The sequence below is a fragment of the Bos indicus genome, chromosome 15, assembly GCF_029378745.1.
Source record: "Bos indicus isolate NIAB-ARS_2022 breed Sahiwal x Tharparkar chromosome 15, NIAB-ARS_B.indTharparkar_mat_pri_1.0, whole genome shotgun sequence".
NCBI lineage: Eukaryota > Metazoa > Chordata > Mammalia > Artiodactyla > Bovidae > Bos > Bos indicus.
Genome location: NC_091774.1, coordinates 39,003,897 through 39,031,364, shown reverse-complemented (window position 1 = coordinate 39,031,364; position 27,468 = coordinate 39,003,897). Strand labels below are relative to the sequence as shown.

Genomic DNA, 27,468 nt, shown 5'->3' with positions numbered 1-27,468 from the left:
ACACTGGAATGTATAGTACCTACCATGCCTCCTAGTACACAGTAAATATACATATATGTACATGTGTGTATATATACATGTACATACACATATATATGCTCGTACATACACATACATACAATTATTTATTATATATGTGTGTATGTTAGCTATTGTTATCAACATCCCAGGGCTTATTTATTAATCTACCATGAAAAATTAAGATTTTAAACATCTAAATGTGTTAGAAGTCATTAAAGAACTAAATAAAAGTGGAAAATGTGCTGAAATTGTACATCTTCATGCTCTCTTTTCTATTAATTTGTGCAGACTTTTTATTTACCTTTAGAGCAATTCACGGTTTGAGAAGAAATCAGTCTATCATGGTTTGAGAAGAAATCATTCTATTTCTAACAAATGATAAGCTACTAAGAAAAAGAGAAGCTGGTAAATGTCCTCTAGGAAAATAATAATAGCGAATTTATTTGTGCTTGTTGTATGCCAGGCACCATTCTAAGTACTTCACACGCCTTAATCATGTCATCAGCACCAGAATCCTATGTGGATTACATCATCCCTATTTTACAGATGAGAAGCCTGAGCCATGAAAAGTTTAAATAGCTCACTCAGCATCAGACAGCTCATGAGGAGGTCACAGTTTGAACCTAGAAGCCAGTGCCCTAACCATTGCATTTCTACCAAAGTGCTATCTCCCAGTTCAGTAGATTGGGTTGTTGCTTTGGGTAGATCAAAACCTAGGTCTCCCTATGGGTGAGCTGGGGCAGAAAATAGGTAGTTATTTTTCAAAAGAGGCATGAAACATTAAGTTACTTACAATTAAAAGCAGAAACATAAAATATTCCAAAAGGTGACCTATAATAAACAAATGCACACATATGCTCACTTTAAGACCATGTCACCCACAAGGGAGAAAGAGGAAAAGGTGAAGGGAGAAGCAGAGATGAGAAAAAATGTAGATAGAGAAGGGATAATCAGCAAGGGAAGAGAAACAAAAATAAGACCAGAGAGACTTGCCTGGTGGTCCAGTTAAGACTGCATGCTGCCAGTGCTAGAGGTTCCCAGGTTTCCTCCTGGTCGGGGGACAAGATCCTATGTGCCTCACACAAGACCCAGTGCAGCCCTCCCCAACCCCCCCTCGCCCCACCGAAAAAAGAATAAGATAAGAGTAGAAAAGGAAGCTGGTATTAAGAGTAGAAATGAGGGGGGCAGTATAGCTTGAGAGATGCTACAGGGTTTTAAGTTACCAACTTCAAGTTTCAAGTTACCAAGGGTATTAGGCACGCCCTCGGAGAAGGCCATGGCACCCCACTCCAGTACTCTTGCCTGGAAAATCCCTTGGACAGAGGAGCCTGGTAGGCTGTAGTCCATGGGGTCGCTAAGAGTCGGACATGACTGAGCGACTTCACTTTCACTTTTCACTTTCATGCATTGGAAAAGGAAATGGCAACCCACTCCAGTGTTCTTGCCTGGAGAATCCCAGGGATGGCAGAGCCTGGGGAGCTGCCATCTCTGGGGTCACACAGAGTCGGACACGACTGAAATGACTTAGCATAGCATAGCATGAGGTTAGGAGAAGAGGGGTAAGTTAACACTTGCTATCACTGCCCTTTGAAAACCTGATTCACTTGACTAGTTTAAAAAAAAAAAAAAAGGAAAAAAACCTGATTCATTTTCAGTGGGCTTTTCCTCAGTAGGAAACAGCATGTCTGTTTTTATTTTCAAACTTAAAAATTTATTTTTTCAATGGAAGCTTCTTTTTCTTTGGAATTCCAAAGTGTTTATTATAAGTGCTTTCCCTTGAACCCCTGGATGTATCTTTAAGTTCACTGCTTATATCAGAAAGCCCTTTCGATAAAGTGGAGCTACCAGTTTGCGTCATTTTGGTTCTTTGAGAAATTATTGCTGCTTCATTTAACAGTGCCTAGTAGTTACAACTGAAACCCCAGCATGTATCTCTTAGCTCTGAATCCTTTTTTCAAAACTAATTTAGTCTTTTTAAAACATAGGTGATCATAATGGAAATGTGAAAAGGAAAAACCTTTAGGAGTTACTCATTTATGCCAACTTTTCTGAAATATAGTCAATAGCGCTTGTCCCTTAAGTATCAAAGTGGCTCACACAGCAATCAGACCTGGACTTCGTGTACATCGGGAAGTGGGAAGCTTGCTTCTAACACAGACAATGCTCTTGCCTCTTCCTAGTGTACAAAAAGTAGCCAAACAATGATTTCTATTTGGGGTGGTTTCAGATCTCTTCTTTAGGGCTATTTAGAGATCATGGAGCTCTGTAGATAACTATTTTTTTTTAATGCACCATTCTTTGTTTGAAAAAGCTAAATGAGAAACGCACAGATTTCTCCCACTGTTGTTTATGCAAACCTGTCCAGCAGAAGGTCTTTCCTGCAGTGATATGGTATACAGGTTCAGAGTTAGTATGGGCTGTAGATTCAAAAAAGACCTGGGTTCCAGTTCTGCCTGCACCACCCATCAACTCAGTGACTTTGGGCTGGTTAACTAATGTGCGTTAGTTTTATGATCTATAAAATGGGCTTAACCAAAGTCCTGATGTCCTAGGATTGCCGGGATTAAATGAGACAGTATATGGAAAGGAATCAACACATACGAGGACTCTCTGCAATGCGGTGATTATTACAGTATCCCATACTTTTGTCTCCATCCTCGAACCCAGAATTCTCTTATTTCACCTATTGCTGATTTTGCATATTCAACCCAAAAGAACTCAGTGAATTCCATAAGGAAGACTTGTAAAATGCTCTTCCTAACTCTCAAAAAGATTTTTAAACTCTCTTTTGCTGCTCTTTATATAATAGTTAAGATTAAATGTCCAACTTGCAAAAGAAAAAGAGGGAGAACATTCATGTTAATATCTCCTGAGGAACCACAGGAAAAGCAGCTGAAGCAAGTTGCGTCTGTAGACATTGTTTTCATCTTGCAGGAAGCAGAACAGACTAAAAGCAACAATGCACAGTTAGGGATGTGGGCCTGACAATCAGAAATACTGAATTTATTCAGGTAATCTCTTTTTTTCCACTTATCAGCTATTCACAGCTAAACGTGGGGGCGGAGAGAGAATCTCGAGTTTTTCCCGGCTGTTTCTATGCTCAGAAGTAAACCTGAACTTATGAACATATTCCCAAATGCCCAACCCTCCCAGTGAAGTCTCTGAAAGCTTGATAAGAAGTGATATGACTGCATATGCATAATTTTTTAGAAATAATTTTCAGCATTCCTTATGTCTCTCTGCTTGTTCTCATTGCTCTCCTTCAAAGCTTTTCCTTCTTGTCCTGGCAGTTTGGCCCCAGAGAATATTCCTTAGGAAACACACACACACATGCATATTCCTCTTGAAATCTGGTGGAGAAATCCTATTGTGGGAGGGATGGGAAAAGAGATTCGGGTCCAGAAAGGATAACAATAAACTTTACCAAGATAGCCTCCATCCCAAATATTCTATGTTATTGGTCCCATAGGTCTCCTCACATTATTAGAGCAAAAGTTCTGATTTATTTTTAATTTGGAAAATATAGTGATCATCCTTAGAGTTAAATAAAATCTGTTATAGCTGGACCTGGTTCTGAATTAGTAATCAGTAAGAACTGCAGTTTGATTCCTAGGTGAATCAGTGTTAAAGCATCTGCCTGCCAATGCAGGAGATGCACGTCCAATCCCTGGTTCAGGAAGATCCTCTAGAGAAGGGACCAGCAACCCACTCCTGTATTCTTGCTGGGAAAATCCCATGGACAGAGGAGCCTGGCGGGCTACAGTTCATGGGGTCACTGAGTTGGACATGACCAAGTAGTGACTGAGCACACACACACACACAAACTGCATTTCACATTCTTTTCCCAAGCATTAAGACAGGATGAGACCAAGATGTCACTGCCTTATAAATGACTCACAGTTGCTTCCTAATTTTGTGACTTTCTGGACTCTTTCAGATTCCACATTTGATGGGGTGACTGACAAACCAATCCTAGACTGCTGCGCCTGTGGGACTGCTAAGTACAGGCTCACATTTTATGGGAACTGGTCTGAGAAGACACACCCAAAGGATTACCCTCGTGAGTAGAACAGCTATTTTATGGGCTGGGGGAGAGGGTCTTACAAAGTTCTGTCTGATTGTGGGGTACACGAGCTGATGCTGCTTACTTACTCATTCATGAAACACATTCCAAATAAGTGAATTCATTGAGACAGGCAGATATCACAGTGGTACGCATTCAGCTTCTTTGCATAGCATTATTCTAAGTGTTTTCTTATCTGTGATTTTAAAAAATATTCCTGAGGTCATGCTGTTTATCTTCAGGCCAGATAGTTGATCACCTCAGTTCTCTTAAAGTGACTGTATTCATACAACTGGCCTATTTGTGCTGGAAGAGCTGGCAAAACAAACCTTGACTTCATAAACCAAGGTCAACAAATATTCAACATCCTCAACCAGAGTGTGCATCAGGTGATATATCAGATACCACCTTAGAATCCTTATGGCACCATGCTCCAGGTAGCCAATACCAATCCATAAGAGTTGTCAGGCAACCCCAAACTTGTTGTTTTAGAGTAGACACTTAACCAGGACCCTACCACTCCTTTTTATCAAACAATTGTCTCATCAAATGCCTAACGTGTGTCAAATGCTGTGCTAAACTTTAGATATATTTATAACAGTGAATAAAACAAGACACAACCCTTCTTTAATGGGGAGAGAGACATTAATTAACCACACAAATGATATGAAAATTATAACCATGAATAGTGAACTTATTATGTGGTGAGAATTCTCATATATGTGTCATTTCATCATCAAAATACCTTGCTTTTGTGGATGAATTTACTGGAAACCACAGAGACATCATGATTTACTCCTAGTCCAATGCAAGTACAATCATCCCTCGGTATTCAAGACAGACTGGTTCCAATAACCCCATGGATATCAAAATCCATGAATGCTCAGTCCCTTCAATAAAATGACATGTGCAGATCCTCCCATATACTTTAAATCATCTCTAGATTACTTACAATACCTGATACAATGTAAACAGTTGTAAATACATTGTAAATGCTGGGTCAATAGCTATTGTGTGGCAAATTCAAGTTTAGTTTTTTAAGACTTTCTGAAATTTTTTCCCCAGATGTTTATGACCCATGGTTGGTTGAATCAGCAGTTGTAGAACCCTCAGAATAAATGGTTAATGGTAGTGGATCCAAGATGCAGAAGAGTTTTGTCAGGCTCCTCGTCCTGCCTTCTGTTTGGATCGCCTTTGAGACGCAGTGTCCCCCATTCTCTCTGTGGGTGGCAGGATGTCTGTGTGTGGTACTGAGCATGCTTTTTCTGCTCATTGTGTGTTTCGTTCTTGTTCACTTCACTCTGAGGTTGCCACAGCTGGGAAAGAACAGGGACGCTGCAGAAAGGGACTAAAAAGGGGGATTTAGGTCAGCCTCAAAGGAAGGGGCGGAGGCAAAGGGTACATGATTAGGACTTAAGAAGACCCAGTCCAGACCAGAACCTCCATGGTCCCCAAACAGCCCACCCAGAGGGGACTCCAGCATTTCTTGGCAGATCAAGAGCCTTATTGTTTAATTTTACCCACATGTAATCAAGGCTTGCAATCTTAGAAGCTTCATACTAGTTCATTCTTCTGACTCTTGATCTGATTCAGCTGGTGTGAGAGACCTGTGTGAACAATGTTGGACTCTGCCTGAGGGGAAAAAAGCCACTCAACAGTATGATGGAAAAAATTTCCTCTAGTGTCTCCCATCCACTAACCCAGAGGAAATAAAATGTTAGGGGCTCATTACCCATCTTTTGTAATCCTATGGCACTTCTTGCCCTTTCTATTCTGACACTGGTTATTTCCCAGAATTTTTTTAAAAGGGTACAAACCATTGTTTCTGGGTCTTTGGGCCAAATCAAGTACAAATCTACAAAGAATTTCTGTGGAGTTTTGTTGGGAATTTCTTAATACATGTATAAGCAGACATGTGTTCCAGATCCCTGAGGATACTTCCATAGTCAGAGGTCAGAGTGTGTCCTCATTTTTGATTGGAAGAAAATGTGTCACTATGCTCAGAAAAGCATTTATCACATCATACCATAATTATTTCTTCAGGAGCTTTTCTTCTCCACCACACTGAGAAGTCCTCCAGGACAAGAGCCACAACACGCTCATCTTTCATTCTTAGTGCCTGCAAGTGCCTTTGGCCTTCCCGAGTCCTGGGTACTGTAGGTGGAATCAGAGTGGCATGCACCATGGCCCAGGAGGCAGACCTTCCCGAGTCCTGGGTACTGTAGGTGGAATCAGAGTGGCATGCACCATGGCCCAGGAGGCAGATTTGTAGCCCACATTAGTCATGGTGGTCAGTACTGAGCAGGGAAAGGGGTGAACTTGGACACTAAGGGCACTGGAGCAAATTAGAGAGGTGCCCTTGGGAATAACTGGGTCTAACTGGGAACTTGAGAATTCAATATGCACAGAAGTGATTTCTGCCAGTCTTAAGTCATAGATGACTTTCATTTTACCCCTCCAGGGACGATTCTGTCTTCATAACCAACCCTGGCTGTTAAGCCCAATTTAGTCATGACACTTTTCAGCAATATTGCAAACTGATACATGACAAGTTCTCCTCTTTTCATTAATTACTCATCCCAAATTCCACTTTCTCTGCATGCATCTCTGAGCAGCAGTTCTCAAGCTTTTTAATTTCAGGGTTTCTCATACAGGCTTAAAAATTATTGAGAACTTCAACATGCTTTTGTTTAGATGGATTGTGTCTCAATATTCACCACCTCAAAAATTAAAACAGATATTTTAAAATATCACTTATTAGTTAATTTTAAAAAGTAACATATAATGAATTAACAATGATTAGCTTATTACATGTCAACATATTTTATGAAAATAGCTGTATTGTCCAAACAAAAGAAATTTAGTGAAAAAGATGTCATTGTTTTACATTTTTGCAAGTCTCTTTAATACCTGGTTTAATGGAAGACACCTGGATCCTCATACTGGCCTCTGCATTTAACCTGTTGTGTCATATCTTTTTTTTTTTTGGCTTAAGTATATGAAGAAAATTCTGTCTCACACAGATATGTAATTGGCAATGAGAAGCATATTTAAATAACCTTTTCAGATAATTACAGATAATCTTATTTGATGTTACACTCAAACTCTGCAAATGGTAGTTTCTTAAAGGAGAATTACAATGTGGAATGAGAAACCACATCAGTGAACTTGTACTCTGTTACATTAAAATGTGTTGCTTTCCCTTGTACTTTCAATGAATCTTTCACAAATGAATGATTTTGTAACATCATCTATTGGTCATTTGAAAAATATTGGTTTACTGAGTTTTGCAGATAATCCAGATACTGAAACATTTCTTTATGCCACATCAAAAGTCTCATTTGTTAAGATCATTTCCAATCTCATCAGTAAAGTGTTAATGTATTGGAAAGCTATCAAATTCATGGCAGTGGATACAAGCTTCCCAAGAGCCTAAGCTTTGCTTGAAACCTCAGATTTTATCATTGGCAACAAATACCATCAGGTCTTTCTTGAAGTGACAGGCTCATTTCATTTTTTAAGAAAATGTATGCCAAATTCTCAAGTCTGAATAACCATAATTTGTCATTCATTCTTTCAAGTAAAAATGATGTTTTATGACAATGAAAGTGTCCAACTTGCACCTCAAGCAATTGTACAAGTGCTTTTATTTAATATACAGCAAAAAGGCTTCATGTGTTTTTCCCAATTAGTCATGCAGAATAAAAAAAAACATGTGTACTTAAAGGTAGAGAGTTAATAACATTAATAACGTATATTGTTTCATCAAGGCTATTCCTTAGTGAAACTGACTTTTGGGGTTGTTGTTTAGGGCTAGTCCCTGGTGGTAAGGAATACATTTATGATTAATATAGTTCAAGGCCACTGCCTTCACCCTCACTGACTGCCAGGAGTTTTACTTGCAATTGCTTTTGCCACATCAGTGTTAATGTTGACACACGGCAAAAAGAAAATTTTGTCTAAGTATTATTATGAAAGTAGTTTTCACCTCATAGATCCCTCTGAAAGGGCTGGAGGTGAGGGGTGGTCTCGGGGGTCTGTAATCGTGCTTGAGAATGTCTGCAATAGGATTAGATAGCAGCCTAAGAGGGCTGTCCTTCAGTTGTCCTTGGGAACTTGTCCACGTGGCTTTCAGCCATCTGTTGTGGTGGGCCACATCTGCAGGTAGCTCTTCTCAATCATTATTCAAAATGGTTTGCTCCAAATGCTGTTTCTGGGGGTTCCCTCTCTTGGAGGACAGAGTATTCTCTGTATCTATGATGCCTCTGTCTCATAGAGGAATTAAGCCTGAGGTAAGGAAGGCAGGAAGATGGTATAAATGATCTCTGGCATTCCCTCCAATCGCAATGCCATAGATCACTGCTGGCCATCTGGAAATAGTAAAATCTTTTTTTTTTTTTTATTCATTCAATCATTAGTTCATTTATTTGGCTGACTGAAATCTTTTTAAAACACTCCTAAGTGTGTGGTTTCTAGAAATCCATTTGAAACCTGGATCATGCAAGTTTTACCTTCTAATTTTTTAGTGGGGAAAAAAATCCAAACACACACACACACACACAATTAAGGGCTTAGATCACATAGCCAGAGAGAGTTCAGAACTAAAATCAAAGCTCAGATCTTCTGATTCCCTTTTGCCTTCCTCTGTGGCTACCACAAGGTGGTCTTCTCTCCTCTGCAGTAAAATTACATATCTCATTCACAAAGCATCTTTTAATAAGGCCCTGCTATACCACCATGGTCTCAACTGCTACCAAATTCTGAACAGCGTGGTCCCACTGTACAAAGACCTGGGCTGCAGAGATCCTAGGTTAGAAGTCAGAGCTCTGGATTCAGTGTTAGGAAAAGGGCATGCCCCCAGTGTCTGTCCTCGGTACTGCAAGTCTGCAGTGCTCCAGGGGCATTTGTTCTTTACAGGAACCTGGTGAATAGGCAGCATTACCGTGTAGGGATGTCTCAGAGGCTGGAGATATGCCCACTCTTCACCAGGGAATTGGGAGTTGCCTAACAGGTGCTGAGTCTCTTTGCTTTCTTGCTCTGAGCACAGTATCTGGGTTTTTGACAAATGCTTCTACCCCACAGAGACTCTGTAATTTCCCTTGATAATGTCAACTGCATAACTTCCCTCATTTTTGATGTAACATGATTTTAATACCGTTTGACAAATATATGTTGACAAAAGTAACATTTTTTCCAAGAGCCAATTTTTTTCATATGGCAACAGATTGTCTAGAATATAAACATGGCCATTGGAATACTCTATGGAATCAAAGTTAATTTCAGCATGAAACTCAGCCATCTTTTCCATTGGTCATTTAATTTTTACAAATTATTAATTCTTAAATCCAGTCACATGAATCACCACCACTCTTAAACTTGGCAACTTCTTTCATTTCTTCATATAGTCACCTGTATGCAGAGTTTCTACATCACATTTGAACACATCATGTCCTACTCTTCGCATTTGATTTGGTTTCCATAGTCATAATTTATAACAGCTTGTTCTAAGTCACTTATCCAACTGCTCTTTTATTGAACATTTAAGTGATGTTAGGTCTTTTGCTAATATAGAAAGTTCTACAATAAAATACTTTCTTCTTCAACTCTTCCTTCATTCTTCCACCTTTCTTTGAATTATTTCCTTGAAATAATTTCCAAAGAGTAAGACTTCTGGATTAAAGGATATGGACATTTTTTGGCTCTTGAAACTTTTTGCCAGATGCCTCTCCAAAACATTTGTATCAGTTCACCATGTTAACAGTAATGAATAAATGTATCTGTTTCTCCCAGCCTCTTCAGCATCCAGTATCACTGTCTCCACTGGGTTTAGCCAATTAATGGTTATAAAAGATTAATCTTATTTTAAACTGGCATTGATTTAATTACACATTTGAATTTTTTCATATTTATTATCCTTTGTCTTTAAAGTCAGCCACTGGTGACTGGGGTGTTGGCAGAAATCAAGCCTGATTTTGCTCATTACCTTCCCAGGGCTGAGGTCATTATCTGGCACATTGAAAGCCTCTCAATAAATAGTGCTGATGAATGGATGAATGATGAGTAGCAGTTATGAAATGAGCAAGGAAGAAAGCAAGGAGGGAGATGAACAATGAAAAATCACTGATGAGGTTGTGGCAGGAGAGAGGAGGGGTACTTTATATTGCTGCTAAGGGGTGAGCACACTGAAAGGGGCAGGAGGTATAAGGGAAGATGGGTAAGGAAGATACTGCAATGATGATGGTATCTTGGGCTAAGGCAGCGGATGTGGTGATGGAGAGAATGAATGGGTTTGAGTTCCCTTTTAGAAGGAGACTCTGCCATGGATTAGATGTGGAGAAGTGGGAGGGAGAAGCATCAGAACTCACAAGCCAGTCTCTGGCTTGGAGATGGAGGTAACTCTTTCATCTTAAAATATTCCTCAATATTGTCTTTCCATTTTTATAAATGATTGTGAAATCATTTTTATCAAGTTCTGTAAAGGATCCTGTCAGAATTTTAAGTGGGATTGTATTAAATCATCAAATTACTTTGGGAAGAATTGTCAGCTTTATGACATTTAGCTTGCAGAGTTCCTTCCCATTTAAAAATAAGATCATTTGTGGATTTCCTTAGCCCAGTGCCTGTAGCAACAATGAGCCCAATGTGGACCACAGCCCCCTTCTCTTGATCTAACTTCAGAAATAATTCAACATTCAATAAACAATAATTCTACTTCCCATCATCACTGGGAAATCTCTTTCTGAGCTGAGTAACGGTGCCCATCAGAGCTTCCCAGCTGTGCCACCACCAGGCTGAGTCACGAACGAAGTATGTCACCAGGAAATAGAATTCGGTACCAAGCACATGTGTCATGATATGCTGTTTCAGTAAAGAAGGAGCAGAGAGAATAGATTAAATAGCTTTTTCTCTCTCTTCTCCTCCCTTCCCGCCATCTCTTTGGGGAGTCTTACAGCAACAACTCACTGGAGTATGCTTTGAGAGAAGAGAAGAAAAAACAATCTCATCTTCCCATAAACAAGCAGGTTGAATGCACATATTAATCTTTGACCTTTCCTCAAATTCCATAAAAATAACACTAGGTGAATATATATGTATCCAAAAAGATAAGAGAAGAGGGCCACACCATGCAAGAAATATCACTAAGGGAAAATAAAAGACCATAGACAAATGGCAACTGCCAAGAAGAGCAGGGAAAGATGAATCCTAAGTATTGAGTTGGCCGAAACATTCACTCGGGTTTTTCCATAGCATCTTAACAGAAAAACTCGAATGAATGTTTTGGCCAACCCAGTACCTGCACAGCAAATAGTGCAGAAGGCCCAAGCCCATTCATAGTACGGAGCACAGGAGCAGAACCACATGTCCAGCACAATGAATGAAAAAGTGCTCAACACAACATCATGAAAGCTTAGAATAATTGGGAGAGGGACAACCCTGAAGAGCAATGGGCGTTCAGAGAAATGAGTAACAAAAGATCAGACCTCTTTAGAGCAACTCAAGAACTACACAGCAATAGAACACCATCAAACTGCAAGCTCGTGGTTATAAATTCTCAGGGGAAGAACTTTTGTTCAGCCCAGAGTCCTGGTCAGGATAGAGATCCCCTCTTGTCATCTCCATGTCCTAGTTGAGTTTCTTTCCGGATCACCTTTTTGTTGAAAGTTTTTTTTTTTGTTTTGATAAGAGAGTATGTGATAGGTAATCTCTACTTTTCTATATTTACAGAGTTTTGTATTTTTTTAGTAACCTCATATATGTTTACTCTAGAAAGCTTTATTTTAGCTTAGTCCATCCCAGGTCCCAAGGGATATGTTCATTTACGGCACATGAGCATCTCTGGTCCATGCGAGGTCCCTCTGGCTTTATTTTGTTCCATCACATCTATCCCATAGTTATTGTGATTACAGTCACATTAAAATTTTTTCTGCCATCTTCTATTTTCTGAAATGACTTCTTTCTGCTCCCTGAGTCAAGTTTTTTGCTGATGGCTTTAAAGTTATTGGACTCATTTTTTGGTTCTTATGGTGGTTGCCTTTCATTTAAGACACATGCTTATATCTATTTACTTCTATTGATTTTGTAAACATTTTTATCCTAATATCTTCCCTGAACAAAAACAAGAACATTAGCATGCTCTCTTTCCTTTGGTCTCTGTGATCCCTGTACGCAAATACACACTTCATACTGATTATTTTCTAGAACTTTATTTCTGAATTATTACAGATATTTTCTTTTTTTTACTGAAGTGAGTTGATTTAAGTGTTTCAGTTATTCATATGTACATTTTGTTTTTATATTCTTTTCCATTAGAATTTATCAGAGGCTATTGAATATAGTTCTCCATGCTATATAGTAAGACCTTGTTGTTTATCTGTTTCGTATACAATAGCTTACATCTGCCAATCCATCCCTCCCTCAACTCCGGTCTATTCTCTCTGTGATTCTTTTTCTTTTTCATAGACAGGTTCATTTGCGTCATACTTTAAATTCCACATATAAGTAATATCCTATGGATTTTTTCTTTAGTCATTGCTTTTTCATACAAACATAATCTTCACTAAAGTTTTGATTGCTGTGGCTTTTTAGTGTTTTTCATATTGAGTATTTCTTACAAGTTTTTCCATAGCAGGTCTTTGCAAGGCAAACCCCCTAAAGTTTTTGATGGACCTGAGAATATTTTTATCATGCTCTCACATTTAAATAGCATATGGCTCCATCTGTGACCTAAGTTCAAAAACCTTTTCTTTAATACTGTAAAATACTGGATTCTTATATTCCACTGTTAAGTCCAATGTCAACCTGATTTTTTATTTATCCACGTGATCTACTCTTTGTGCATTTCAATATTTTTAAATATATCTTTGATAATCTTAATACTAAATTCCTTAATTTTCACTATGAACATGACTAAGTGGATTTTTTTTTCTTTTTGAAAAATGTTTTACCATTCTATGAGTTCTTTACATATGACATCTTTCCTCTTCCTTTAACTCTGGGAGATTTATTTTTCTCCAAATATCGCCTCTCCTGTTTTCTCACTTTCTGAGCCTCCAGTGACCAAGATGTTGTTACTTTGACTCATCCCCATGTCACCTAGGTTTTACTTTAAATTTCTCTCTCTTCAGACTTTCTGCCACATCGTGGGAGCATGTTTCTCACTCTCCTTCCCCACATCTCTTTCTTCAGTGCTAACCACCCTGCTTTTTATCCCTGTTACTGTACTGCTTATTTTAACCATCATGTGGGAGTGGTTTTTGTAGACCTTTATTTTGAAATAATTTCAAATTGATATAAAAGTTGCAAAGATGGTACACAGAACTCGTTATCTTTCACTCAGATTCTGTAATTGCCAACATTTTACATTTGCTTTATCATTCTCTCTCCATAAATATATATACATTTTATGTCTTTCTAAACTTTTGAGAATAAGCGGCAGACAGCATGCTTGCCCCTTTACCTCTAAATACTTCAGTGTGTATTTCTTAAGAATGAGCACATTCTCTTACAAAATTACAGTACATTTATATTTAATATTGATAAAAATACTATTTTCTAATCTTCATACCTTGTTCAAAGTACACTAATTGTACTTCTAATGTTCTTTATGGCAGTACTATATGATATCAATATTATGCAAGACATAAAAATGAGCTAGAAATGTAATTTAAATGTTCTAGTATCTACATTAAAAAGTAAAAAGCAAGTGAAATTAATCTTAATAATAAATTGTATTTAAGCCAGTATAGCCAAAATAATATCATTCCAACATGTAATTAACATAAAAATTATAATTGAGATGGCTTACATTCTTCTTTCATACTAAAAACCAGTGTGTATTTTTTAATTACAGCACTTGTCAACTCAGACTAGCCTCATTTCAATTATTCAGTAGCTGCATGTGGCCAGTGGCGCCCACAGTGGACAGTACTGCTCTGTAGCAAAGGAAAAATATTAATACAACGTCTGGTGCTGGATTCGAGCCAGGATCACACATTGCATTTACCTGTCAGATGTCTTTAGCCTCCTTTAATCTGGAACAGTTCCTTAGTCCTTTTAATTTTATGACAGTGACATTTTTTGAGTACCAGGCAGTTCTTTTATAGACTCTCTCAATTTGGGGTTGTCTGATGTTTCCTCACAATTAGGTTCAGGTCATGCATCTTTGGCAGGGACACCAACAAATATTTGTTACAAATATCTGTTTAGCACCCAATTTACATTTGGTTCTTTTTCTTTACTTCTTGAATTTGCATTCTATTACAACATTCCCACTATGCTTTTGAGGGTAGGTATTATGCTTACATTAAATTTTTGGTCCAGCTGTTGCAGTTAGTGTTCACTTTGCTTTCACTTTTCCTAGTTGTACCCTTTGATATGTAGTTTTTGTGGCACATGGTCTTGTTTCTCTGGTGATTTAATCATTAGGCCTATTAGTATTTGATGGGAAAGGGCCAAATTCTAGGTGGTATCTCTTCAGATGTGTTTAAGGGAAAGAAAAAAAACGAGACCAGGGAAGAAAGATTAAGTCCCACATCACCGCTATCAATTCCTCCATTTGCTTGCATTCCACTAGATAAATTAATAAGTAAGTGAAGTCGCTCAGTTGTGTCCAACTCTTTGCAACCCCATGGACTGTAGCCTGCCAGTCTCCTCTGTCCGTGGGATTCTCCAGGCAAGAATACTGGGGTGGGTTGCCATTTCCTCCTCCAGGGGACCTTCCCAACCAAGGATCGAACCCGGGTCTCCCGCTTTGCAGGCAGACTCTACCACCGATCTTCATCTGGACACTCAACGAAAAGCAGAAATAGAAAGACAGGATCTCTTTATGTTCTAATTCCAAGCTCTGTGAATCTGGAGAGGGAGGGGATGGAGAAGCCCCCTTCACCTCTTCTTCCCTTGAGAAGAGCTTTCTGCTGCCCTGAGAGTATTGTGACTGTGGACAGGAAGAGAGCTTGCATGCTGCTGCAAACATCTGGATTGCAGGACAAGTAACGGCCCTCTCTTGGCAATGTCAGAAGGGGTGGAATAAGAGAACTCCAGCAGCTCCCCTCCCAGTCCTTCCCCCCACCAACAAGTCAAAGGAAGGAAGAGGACTCCTGGGTCAGGTCACCTCCCACCCCATTCCCACCTTCTGTCAGGACAGCCTTTGCTCTCTCCTTTGTCTCAGTGCTCTGTTAGTTCCCTGAATCTGTGCTTCCCTCTGTTTCTGAAGTTTCCCAGGGTTGAATTAAGAGGAATGAAGAGTATGTATGCTAATCTGCCATCTCATCAGGAACTAGCAATAAACTTCCAGACTCTGTTGTTGTTTTGTCGTTCATTTTAATTCTTGGCAATATCTGTTCTTACTGCGATACTGTGGTAAATTTACCTATGTTTTTCAGATTCTTTATTCTATTACCTTATCATTTTCTTCCCAATTTTTTATATTCTGGTAATGGGGTATTGACGGAGAAGGCAATGGCACCCCACTCCAGTACTCTTGCCTGGAAAATCCCATGGATGGAGGAGCCTGGTAGGCTGTAGTCCATGGGGTCGCTAAGAGTGAGACACGACTGAGCGATTTCACTTTCACTTTTCACTTTCATGCCTTGGAGAAGGAAATGGCAACCCACTCCAGTGTTCTTGCCTGGAGAATCCCAGGGACGGGGGAGCCTGGTGGGCTGCCGTCTGTGGCGTCGCACAGAGTCGGACATGACTGAAGTGACTTAGCAGCAACAATGGGGTATTGATACCTTGATTTTCAATTGTGTACTTATAATTTCTCTTTGAATTTAACAGTCTTTGTTTTCTGTTTGTTGCTATCTTCTCTGGGCCCTACAAACATAATATTGTGACATCATAGGTTTCATTATTAACTCTGACTTCCACCGTCACATAATTAACATAATTAGCTTCCCTGAATAACCTTTGCCTTAAACTGTATCTGACATCCCACCTGCTTTTCCTTCACTTTAATTTATCTTTTTAGTGTCTTTTTAATTTATTTTTTTTTACTTTTAGCCTTCCTAAGTCTTTTTAAAAGTTTCCTGGTAAATCATTGCATTAATCCAATTGGAAATGTTTTGTTGTTTAGGCCAAGAGAGGTGTTTGCTTCTTTGTTGGTTTGCTTCCCATATGATTGTTTAAATTTACAATTATTTTAGTCTTATTCAGTCTATGTTCTGCCATTCTAACTTTCTACCCCTCAGTTTTTTTATTTTTTAATTGAAAGATAATTGCTTTACAGAATTTTGTTGTTTTCTGCCAAATATCAAAATGAATCAGCCATAGGCATACATATGTCCCCTCCCTCTTGAACCTCCCTCCCATCTCTCTCCCCATCCCACCCCTCTAGGTTGATACAGAGCCCCTGTTTGAGTTCCCTGAGTCATACAACAAATTCCCATTGGCTGTCTATTTTACATATGGTAATGTAAGTTTCCATGTTATTCTCTCCATACATCTTGACCTCAATTTTTACAAATAAATTTTTTTTAGATTTCTTTGGTGTTATATAGACAATGCATGTTCTTGGTTTTACTTTTGTTTATTTTTATTCCCTCTGGCAACAATCTTCTTTTCTATTCAATTAACTATCAACTTAATATAAACAACAAGATATTCTGTTTTATCACTACATCCATTTCTTAATAGAACTGTATATTTTTGATTCATTTTTATGGGAAACCTTTGCAGTTTTTTGTTTTTTTCAACTCCTTTCTCACTTGCATTTTCCATTTATTTAACTTCAGTTCAGTTCAGTTCAGTCACTCAGTCCTGTCCAACTCTTTGCGACCCCATGAATCGCAGCATGCCAGGCCTCCCTGTCCGTCACCAACTCCCGGAGTTCACTCAGACTCACTTCCATCAAGTCAGTGATGCCATCCAGCCATCTTATCCTCTGTCATCCCCTTCTCCTCCTGCCCCCAATCCCTCCCAGCATCAGAGTCTTTTCCAGTGAGTCAGCTCTTCGCATGAGGTGGCCAAAGTACTGGAGTTTCAGCTTTAGCATCATTCCTTCCAAAGAAATTTAACTTACTACTCATTTAACTTATTTATTTTAATTTATATTTATTTAAACAATTCTCCTAATTCCCGAATCCTATCACGAATATTTCTTCCTAATTATTGTTCTTATTTACTTATCTCTTCAATAGGTACTTACTAATTCAGGATTTCTTATACTTTTAACAGCATCATTTTTTTTTCATGTCTGTCTGCTAAGATCAGATATCTTTTGGAAGTAACTTTTAAAGCCAAAATTCTTCATTAGTTGGTAATTAAACTCCTTAAGACTCAAAAGCCTATGGAGTCTTTGCCTTTGGATAACAACTTACTTGGATAAAAACCCAAAGTATACTGTTTTTAATGCTGTGGTTTACACATGGTTTTTCATTACAATGAATGACATATACTTCATATTCACTTATGAATTCTATTCCTTTACATGAAATCTGTAATCCAGCTCCTTACAGAGTACTTTCTTTTTTTCTTAGAGATAAAATATTTAATGATGCATGCTGATCTCATTTTTAAAATGGGATCTGAAATAGGGCTGTATTTATACCTTCAACTATTTTATTTGTGGTAATATTTTTCTTCTAGCAGATTTTTTTTTAATCTTTGATTTTTTGTGGTTGTTATTGTTATTTGTTGTTTGCTCATTCATTCCACAAATCTGTTCAGAGCATCTGTTGTATGTAGGCATATCCTCAGTTTACTCCTATTTATTTCTTACCTTTCTCTAGGAACTCCTGTCTTTCCCAGAGTGCTCCGTTCTCTAAGTCCATCCTCCTCATCTTTTCGTATCCTTCACGCTCTGCATATTTTCTCCTAGTTCATTTTCTGTTTAGTTTGCAATAGCATTCAGTTCCACCTTTACCTATATATCATTGTTGACTTCTTCTCTCCTCTCCCTCCCATAATGAGCTTTCCTGAAATAAGTGTAATATCATTCTCCCACATTTAAAAAATAGATTGCAACTGTTCTCTAAATCCTGTTTTGATTTTCATTTCATTTCATGGTTTACTGATTCCACAGCCCCTAATCCCACTTCCCCCTGCATCCAGGTTCTTAATTCACATATCTCCTTTCATACTATTAAATATTCTTAATAGTTCAAAATCACTCCCCCCCTCCTTTTGCTCATTTTTCCTTATGTTTCTTGTGATTATTATGATTCTGTCTGTGCTCAAATGTATATGACTCTGTGAGACCCTTTGGACTGTGGACCGCCAGGCTCCTTTGTCCATGGGATTTTCCAAGTAAGAATACTGGAGTGGGTTGCCATGTCCTCCTGCAGGGGATCTTCCTGATCCAGGGATCAAACCTGCATCTCTTATGTCTCCAGCATTGGCAGGTGAGTTCTTTACCACTAGCGCCACCTGGATGGACTTGAAATCAGAAGGTTCACAGCCTCTCACTCTGCCTTTTCCTGAAAGTTCACAAATTATATTTCTTGGGCATATCCTTTTGTAAATAAGACACACCTATATTGGGTTGACCATTCAAAATTATGTATTATATAAAGTATTGCTTTCTTTTTATCTGTCAAGGTAAAGTCCCATTACCACTGAAAGGATAAGTTAATTTATTGATAACTTGCTTGCCATTTATGCCTGCTGGATGGTGGTTTTAAAAGCACATGACTCCTGCATCTCATTCATATAGCTTACATAGTCACCTGTTTTGAACTGATTTGGGCAGGAAGAGAGATTGGATTCATTGGCAAGTCATGGATCAATTATTATGTAAGCTCTAATGCTACCAGTTTCCCTGGCAAAATGGATGTGATTAACATTTAAGCTTGACACGAACCCATGCATTTTTCATTTAATATTTCCTTCAAACCTGTTTGCCAGTTCCTGTGTCGTGATTCTAAGAAAAGCATACTTTGATAATAAAGATTTAATTTTCCCTTTGCATGAAAATATTCTGAACTCCATAAAGGTTTATGAAATTGTGGGAGAGTGGATAGACAAAGTTCATTAAACAACAGCATTATGTATGGTTACCCAGGAATTTGCACACAAAACCCTGCTAAAGCTAATGGCCTTTATGTACTTAAGTTTTCCGAACAACAAGAGTTGAAAAATATACCCACAAGAATTGTTTATGCTAAGAAAGGCCAACTATTTATAATCACAAGTGAAGTTTCTGCAAAGGTCTGTGCCAGGCACTACAGTCCTGGCACACATCCCTCCCAATTTGCAAGAACTCTACTGTTCGGGGCTAGAAGTAAAGCATGAATACAAAGAAATACTTGCAGCTTTTCCCTAGCCTCAGTTAAATTCAGAGTGAAAGCACAAACATATGAGGACAAAGGGTGTAGGGCATCACACTGCCTTATTCGAGTGAAAAGGATTAGTATGGGTGGCCCAGCAGTAAAGCCAGTCATCTGTGATCAGGGCGGAGGATAGTTATAATCCCTTTACTGTACCACCGAGTTGATTGATTAAATAAGTTATGAGTCAAATGCTCCCAGAACCTCTTGGAAACTTCCAGAGTCTGTGCATAATCATAGGGTCCTAATGACCTTCTGCTGGAAGGAGAACGTGTGTGCTACCTGCAGAGAACACTTAAAGAAAGGCCTGGGAGGAAGCTAACCTTTTTCACAACCGCCAGCAAGAGTTTAATTAAACTCTCTCTAACATAATAAGCTTGATTCAATTTAAGAGCAAAATGTGCCATGTGTTCCCCGCACATGGCGCTTCCCAGGGTCTTGCAGCTCAAGTGGAAAGAACAATGGCAAGCAGAAGGCTTTCTCTTCACATCTGGCTCCTTGAAATGGGGCTAAGGGGCTTTCTGGAGGGTGTTGCTGCCTGGGACCCTTAGTGTTTACAGATGTGAGTGGCTTTCAGACATTGAATGCAAATTGCATTTGCTTTGTTGCACTTACCCTGGGAAAACCAAGAGGAAGAGGAGGAATAATGTTCCTTTATCCGCCCACCCACATTGAGATGCAGGGCACAGTCTTTGCAGGGTTATTGGGTCCCTAAGCAACCTTTGAAGAGAGCTGTACATCTGTCCGGCTGTCTCTGCTACAGCCGACATGGATTCATTTGGCTCTGCTTTTTAAGTCTCTGCTTCCATCTTTGCTCCACTGACTGAATTTTTTAGATAAAGCTTTCTCGCCTGCAGACCTGAGTGGCTACCTAGCTCCTGGACTAATTCTGCCTCCCTCTTAAACTTTTATCTGTATCCTGAAGGTGAGCTCAGTAGATAAAAAATGAAAGATGGTCAGCTTTTAAAGTGGAATCTAAAAGCCAGAAAAATATGCTAAAGCAAGGAAGGTGGGGAAAATGGGTTCTTACTGGAATACCAAACCACAACACCAAATATCAGAGCAATTTGAGAGTGGGGAAAGAGACCATTTCTGAGGTGAGAGAAACATGATACTCCAGGTTCTCTTGCCCCGAGAAAAAAAAAAAACAGTGACCAGTGGTGAGCACTCTACAGAAAGGTAAAACCTACATGTACAGTCTGAATGATCGTGGCCTTGGAAGTTAGATCCAACTTGAAGTATGGAATCTGAGCCTTGTTATAGGACCTTAGAAAACTTGCTTAGCCTCTGCACCTCAGTCGACTTACCTGAAAACCTGAGATAATCAAAGCATCTACCTAGTGAAGCTGCTTTGAAGATGGCCTGGGTTCAAAGCTAAGCTCCTTCATACAGTAATCATAAGACCTTGGGAAAGACACCAACTGACCTCTAAGCTCTGATTTTGCATTGTTGCTGCTGTTCAGCTGCTGACTTGTGTCCAACTCTTTGTGACCCCGTAGACTTCCCTGTCCTTCATTATCCCCCAGAATTTGCTCAAACTCATGTCCATTGAGTTGGTGATGACATCCAACCATCACATAGTAAAACCATTAATCTACATGTCTGAGTTATTATAGGGTTAGATGAGTTAGTATTCTTACAGTTCTTGAAACAGGCTTGGCATATAGTGAGGGTTCACAAAGTGTTAGTCATTTTTTTCTCTACAATGAGGTTTTAAAGGGCCCTAGCTCAATATCAGACCCACAGCAAATGTTGTGTTAGCTGTGACTATAATGCGCTTATTTCTAGACCTGTTGTCACACCCACACAAATTCTCAGTCTTTAAGGATTTAGCTCTGATCTTGGGTTGACATCTTAAATGAGTCCTCTCATTGGATTGGCTTCCATAATGCAGTGAGAATTTGCTGAAGTTCTGACCTAGCACCTGAATTTCCTTCTTGTCCCAAATGGATGGAAGGCTGATTTTCAGGTATGTTGCTATTTTATCATTTCTAACTTTACAAACACCACTAAAGATGCATGGCCCTAATTTTAAAATTAAAAGACATTTTACAAAAGATGTCATTCTATGGATAGCCTCACCAGCAATGAGGAATTAGAGTTTGCCTTTGTGACATTTCCCCCTCTGAAAGGAATTTAATAACAAATGCAACACACATTTCACAATCAGCCAGGCAAGCACATGGAACTAGTCAGCTAATTTTAATGACAGGTTAGTATTTACTGACTTGTATTTTTGTAAATCAACTAAGGGAAGTAAACAGACTTTGAGATTTATGTGCTCTGTGATTTCTGTTGGCTAAGACTAGTTTTTCTTGGTTTTTCTACCGTTTCTCTCTCCCCTTCCTGCCTCCCCAGATATGCATAAGCAATTCTTAGGTAGACTCTGCCTCAAATTATACTAGGGCCTGAGCAACAGACAGAAGCAAAGTTGGGATGAGATAAGGAAATCAGCTGAATTGTTGAGCTGAGTCCTGTTCGCTTCTCTCTTTGCCAAGCCAGGTCTTACTCAGCCTTCTTACTTCAGCCTAGACCATCACTTCTTCAAGGAGGTCTTTCCTGATAACCCACACCAGACTGGATCTGGTTCTCAAAGGCCCTGTACAACGCTTTATACCCTTCTAATTATTTATTGTTTAGTGGGACTGCTACAGGTTCCCCTAGAGATATGTTCTTCTAGATAGTCATTTAATTTAAAGTTCTACAGAATTCAAAATGCATCCTCACAAAGGATTAAGACTGCTTTTTAAATCCAGCTCTGCAGTGGTACAGCTATGCGCCAATCACAGAAACACAGTTTAAAACTCAGTCAGTCACCAACTCTGAAATTATGATTCTTGATATTCTTTTTTTTTTGGTTTGGTTTATTGTTTTGCATTGTTTTTTGGGAGACCTAGACCTAGAGATTTATTCTAATGTTGGGCATTCTCTTAACTTTTTTTAATAGGAGGATAATTGCTTTACAATGTTATTAGTTTCTGCTGTACAATAACTTTCAGTTCAGTTCAGTCGCTCAGTCGTGTCTGACTCTGCGACCCCCTGAATCACAGCACGCCAGGCCTCCCTGTCCGTCACCAACTCCCGGAGTTCATTCAGACTCATGTTCATCAAGTCAGTGATGCCATCCAGCCATCTCATCCTCTGTCGTCCCCTTCTCCTCCTGCCCCCAATCCCTCCCAGCATCAGAGTCTTTTTCCAATGAGTCAACTCTTCACATGAGGTGGCCAAAGTACTAGAGTTTCAGCTTTAGCATCATTCCTTCCAGAGAAATCCCAGGGCTGATCTCCTTCAGAACGGACTGGTTGGATCTCCTTGCAGTCCAAGGGACTTTCAAAAGTCTTCTCCAACACCACAGTTCAAAAGCATCAATTCTTCGGCACTCAGCCTTCTTCACAGTCCAACTCTCACATCCATACATGACCACAGGAAAAACCATAGCCTTGACTAGACGAACCTCTGTTGGCAAAGTAATGTCTCTGCTTTTCAATATGCTATCTAGGTTTGACATAACTTTCCTTCCAAGGAGTAAGTGTCTTTTAATTTCATGTCTGCAGTCACCATCTGCAGTGATTTTGGAGCCCAAAAAAATAAAGTCTAACACTGTTTCCACTGTTTCCCCATCTATTTCCCATGAAGTGATGGGACCAGATTCCATGATCTTTGTTTTCTGAATGTTGAGCTTTAAGCCAACTTTTCACTCTCCTCTTTCACTTTCATCAAGAGGCTTTTAGTCAGGTGTAAATATACATCTGTCCTCTCCCTCGTGAGCCTCCGTCCCACCCCTCTAGGGTATCACAGAGCACCGAGCTGAGTTCCCTGTGCTATGCAGTAGCTTCCCACTAGCTATCTATTCCCACTAGCTATTCACACATGGTAGGTAGTATATAAAAGTCAATGCTACTCTCTCAATTTGTGCCACCCTCTCCTTCCTCCACTGTGTCCACAAGTCCCTTCTCTGCATCTGCATCTCTATTCCTGCCCTGGAAGCAGGTTCATCAGTACCATTTTTCTAGATTCCGTGTATAAGCATTAATGTAGGATATTTGCTTTTCTCTTTCTGAATTATATCACTCTGTATAATAGGCTCCAGGTTCATCTACCTCACTACAACTGACTCAAATTCATTCATTTTTGTGGCTGAGTAATATTCCAGGCAATTCTTTTTAATTGTGAAGAGGGGGAATTTGCATGAACAATTTATGTATAAGGGATTTTATTTCTATTTTTATATGTTTTCATTCATATGTATTTGTATTTCTATGCTCTGTGATTCCTATACACATAACATGAGGCTGGTCCGTAATTATTTGTTTAATTAAATTTGCTTTCTTTCCTTCTAAAGGATAGCTTATAGGAACCGTCACTACCCATTGCTCATCACTGTACATCCAGTGCCCAGCAAAATGCCTGGCACATGGTAGACAGTCAAAAAAAAACCCGAAAGGGGTGGAGGAGGGTAGAAACTGACCTCCTCTGAGCATCTTAAAATAGGAATAATTTTCTTTTTTTCTGTGGGCAGGAAAGACAGTCATGTCTTTCATCTCAAAGACAGAGGAAAGAATTATCTCTTCCTGTGGCCTCCAACAGCATTCTGTCCACTCCTACATCAGGAAGAAGATCCTAACTGGCAAAAATTATTTATCACTCTGTCTCCTATACTAGACTCTCAGTTCCCTGAGGGCAAGGATCATGTCTTGCTCAGAACTATGCTATGATCTCCCAGCCTATACAAAACAGAGTGGACTTTTATCAGTATCAGATGGATGAACTGGACTCCTGGGGTCCACTCCCTCCCTTGTAATGAATGTCACACAGGACAGAGTCTAAACCCTCTCTAAAATCTAAGTTAAATGCATTCTGCTTCCTTTATAAGATCTGGGAAAATATCTCTCATTATCTTCAACCATAGGGCATACAATTAGCATCTTTGAGATACTATGAATAATAGAAATAACACTGGACAAATTTCCTATATGATTCTTTTCCTTATCTTCTATTTCCTGTGTCCTCCTTGCTTTTTCTTCATCTTTTATAAGGGTTTTATGATAGACTTTGGAGAAACACATTAGAATTAATTGGGACCATCATTGTATCCCTAGCTTCAGCATGGTATCTGATATGTGATTAGTACTCAAGACACATTGTCAGTGGGCTTGCTGCACAAAGTCCCCATTTTTAAGAAAACTTTCTAACTACTTAGAACAATCATAGGAAAAGGGAATGTCTATGTTCTAAAAAAATCTTTGTAAATTTACCAGAATTGTGCACATGAAACTCCACTGAAGCTAATAGCATTTACATGCTTAAGTTTTCCAAACAATGAGTTGAAAATATACCCTGAAGAATTGTTTATGCCAAATGAGGCTAACTATTCATGATCATGGCTGGGATTGCTGTGTATGTTGTGCCAGCCACTGCATTCCTGCCAAACATCCTCCCAAACAATTTGTAAGGATTCTTGGGTTTCATGTTGGAAATGAAGCAATAAAATGCCTCTTCAACCCAACTTCTGAGGATCTTCTTCTTCATTACTACTTACTGAGGCTACACGAATTAGAGCAACGTCTCAACTCTGTCTTGAAATGCCTGTTTTGGCTGACAAAGCGACATGGATTTTCAACCAAAGGACGTGGAAACTAGTTAATAGTATTGTGATGTCAGTTTGAGTTCTGAACACACAACCCTGGGAAAATGGCTCACACTCCTTCTATGCCAGAGGCACAAACTGAGAGATTGTCAGTCAGATATTTCTGTCAGCCAAAGTGAGAAATTAGTTCCCTATCCTGGCAGCTGTTGGGCCAAAACTTGCAGAAGAAAGCAAAAAGCTGGCAGGCCAAGGTCTTAGATTTGCTAGAAATTATATGCTTGGAGAATAATTCACCAAAAAATAAAGCTTACAGACCAAAAGTGCTCCTGAAAATTGAGCTTACTGAGGACCTTTAAGACTCAGTCCAACCCTTGGGTTCTAGTACCAGAGATTTTCCCTGTTGGAAGAATTTTAGAAGTGCATAGCACCCCATCATTGTCCCAGTTCTAACAAAGCCATCGCATCTAATGGCAAGTGTGTGGACACTGGAGCCATACTGAAGCTTGCACTTAATTAATCTCTCTGTGTCTCACTTTTCTCATCTGTCAAGTGGGAATGATAACAAGGCCAGCGTCTCAGGACTTGTGAGGATGAAATGAATTAATATATGTAAAGAACTTAGAAGAGTGCCTGGTGCAAACTGTTATATAATTGTTAGCTGTTGTTATAATTCATTTCTTGTGATCCAGCTCTTGCCTTGGCCCCAGGTCTCAGAGTTGAGTCTCAGTCATCAGGAATTCATTGATTCCATAGGTATCTAAGGACTGACTACTATCCAGTTGACCTTGCCCTTAATGTTGCCCTGCTCCCCAGTGAGACCCTATCTTTGCTCCTCCAACCCTTGCTTCTACCAATCCTTCCAAACCCTGGAATTCAGTGTCTTAGACCTGCCAGACCTGCCCAATGCCCAGTGTCCCTGGTCTCTCCTATTACCAGGAGATCCTTGGTCTGCTGGCTCACCTCCACCAACAGTCTCTCTGTCTTATATTTAAGCTCATCTGCCTGCTCTGGTTTTGATTCTGACAGTACCCTTGAAATTTGTTCAAGCAATGAATAAGTTGTTCAGCCCTCATTCCCTCCAAGGGAGAACTAGTAAGCCAGACCTTATCAAGTCAAAGAATTCCTGCTACCCCTTACCGCAATAATTTAATCTCTAATAAGTTTAAAAAAAGAAAAAAGCACCACCACCACTAAGGAAATATCCCTCTAATCATAAACTATCCCTCTTAATCAAGAGAAAACAGACTCCTGTTTAGAATTGCACAAACAGAATTCTTCCATTTCGCCAGCACGCCAGGGAATAATAGGCCCCCAGCTGCCACCTTGGGCTCCAGGTTTCAGGAACTTGGAAAGGGGAATTTTCCATCCTGATTGTTGCCTTTGCAGTGTCCTTAGCTGCCAGGACATGGTTGTGGGCATGGGTCTGAGCCAGCTTTTGCGTTTCTAAATGATAAATCTTAAGATGCTATCCTCCTTCACTACAGGGCCCTGGACACTTGTCAGTCAACCAACTGTCCTGCACATACCTACTATGTGCAGGCCTTTAAAACTGAAAACAAAGTCATTTCCTTATGTATTTTTAAAAAGCATTGGTGGGAAAGCTAGCACTCAAGACAGAATTAACAAAAGTTCTATACTGGAGAAACGGAAGGGACTTGCCCAGGGTCACAGGTCCCAGCTAGGCTAAAGCCAGGATTTAATTACATCACACTGGGCTAAAATACAGATTCTTCAATAGGTCCATTCACTGGGACCATACCAATCTCATCTCCTGCCTCTCAGAAATTTATTCTTGGCTCCACGTCCATCTTATGTTTCCAGTAGCACCCTGCTCAGTGTGATCTCTGTACCTTCTTTGCACAGGCTGTTTTTTGGGGGGACTTGCAGCACTCTGTTTGCCTACACGCCATTCACCTGGCTGAATACTGGCCACCCTTTTGTTCTCAGCATAAACCCTCATTGCCTCAAAAAGCCTTCTTCAATTCCCCAAACTAGATTAGCAGCTCTCCTCCTTTCTGCTCCCACCTTCATTTATCCCGACATGACTCTCCTGTGCTGCCCTGTAACTGCCTGTTTACATGTTCCATCCCCCTAATATGCTGAGACAGGGCAGGGCCCTTGTCTGGTTTGGCTCAGAATCACCAGGACCTTGCATAGGGTTTAGAGCATAACACAAACCAGTGAGTATTTGTTGAATTAAGGTGAACCAAACTCTCTATCAAGCTTCCTCCCTGACAGGTCAAATCCTAAAATAAAGATATGAACTTTGTATAGGTATGAGCTAATGGATCCATGCAGGCTGAGTTCCTGGTCCAGAGCACATGACCTCTGATCTTTAAAATGTGCTAGGTCACACCCACACCTCTAACAAACTCAGGTCATCTCTGTAATTTCCCTTTCACCATCCCTGTTACATTGAGCATTAAACTTCTGATTTCTATACAATGCAGTCAAGCCCCGGATACTCCACAATGGGTCTTGAGAGATAAGAATGGAAAGGTTAACACAGCTTCTATCTTCCCATTTTCTTTTTT

The 27,468-nt window shown here is 39.5% G+C and overlaps 1 protein-coding gene across 1 annotated transcript in view; it reads left to right on the top strand.

Moving 5' to 3' along the window:
• SPON1 (spondin 1) overlaps positions 1-27,468 on the top strand; it is a 315,970-nt gene that overhangs the window by 132,423 nt on the left and 156,079 nt on the right. The window contains exon 5 of the mRNA XM_019975385.2: positions 3,959-4,081. Within this exon, the coding sequence (XP_019830944.2) occupies positions 3,959-4,081 (123 nt within the window). The remainder of the gene's footprint in view (positions 1-3,958; positions 4,082-27,468) is intronic.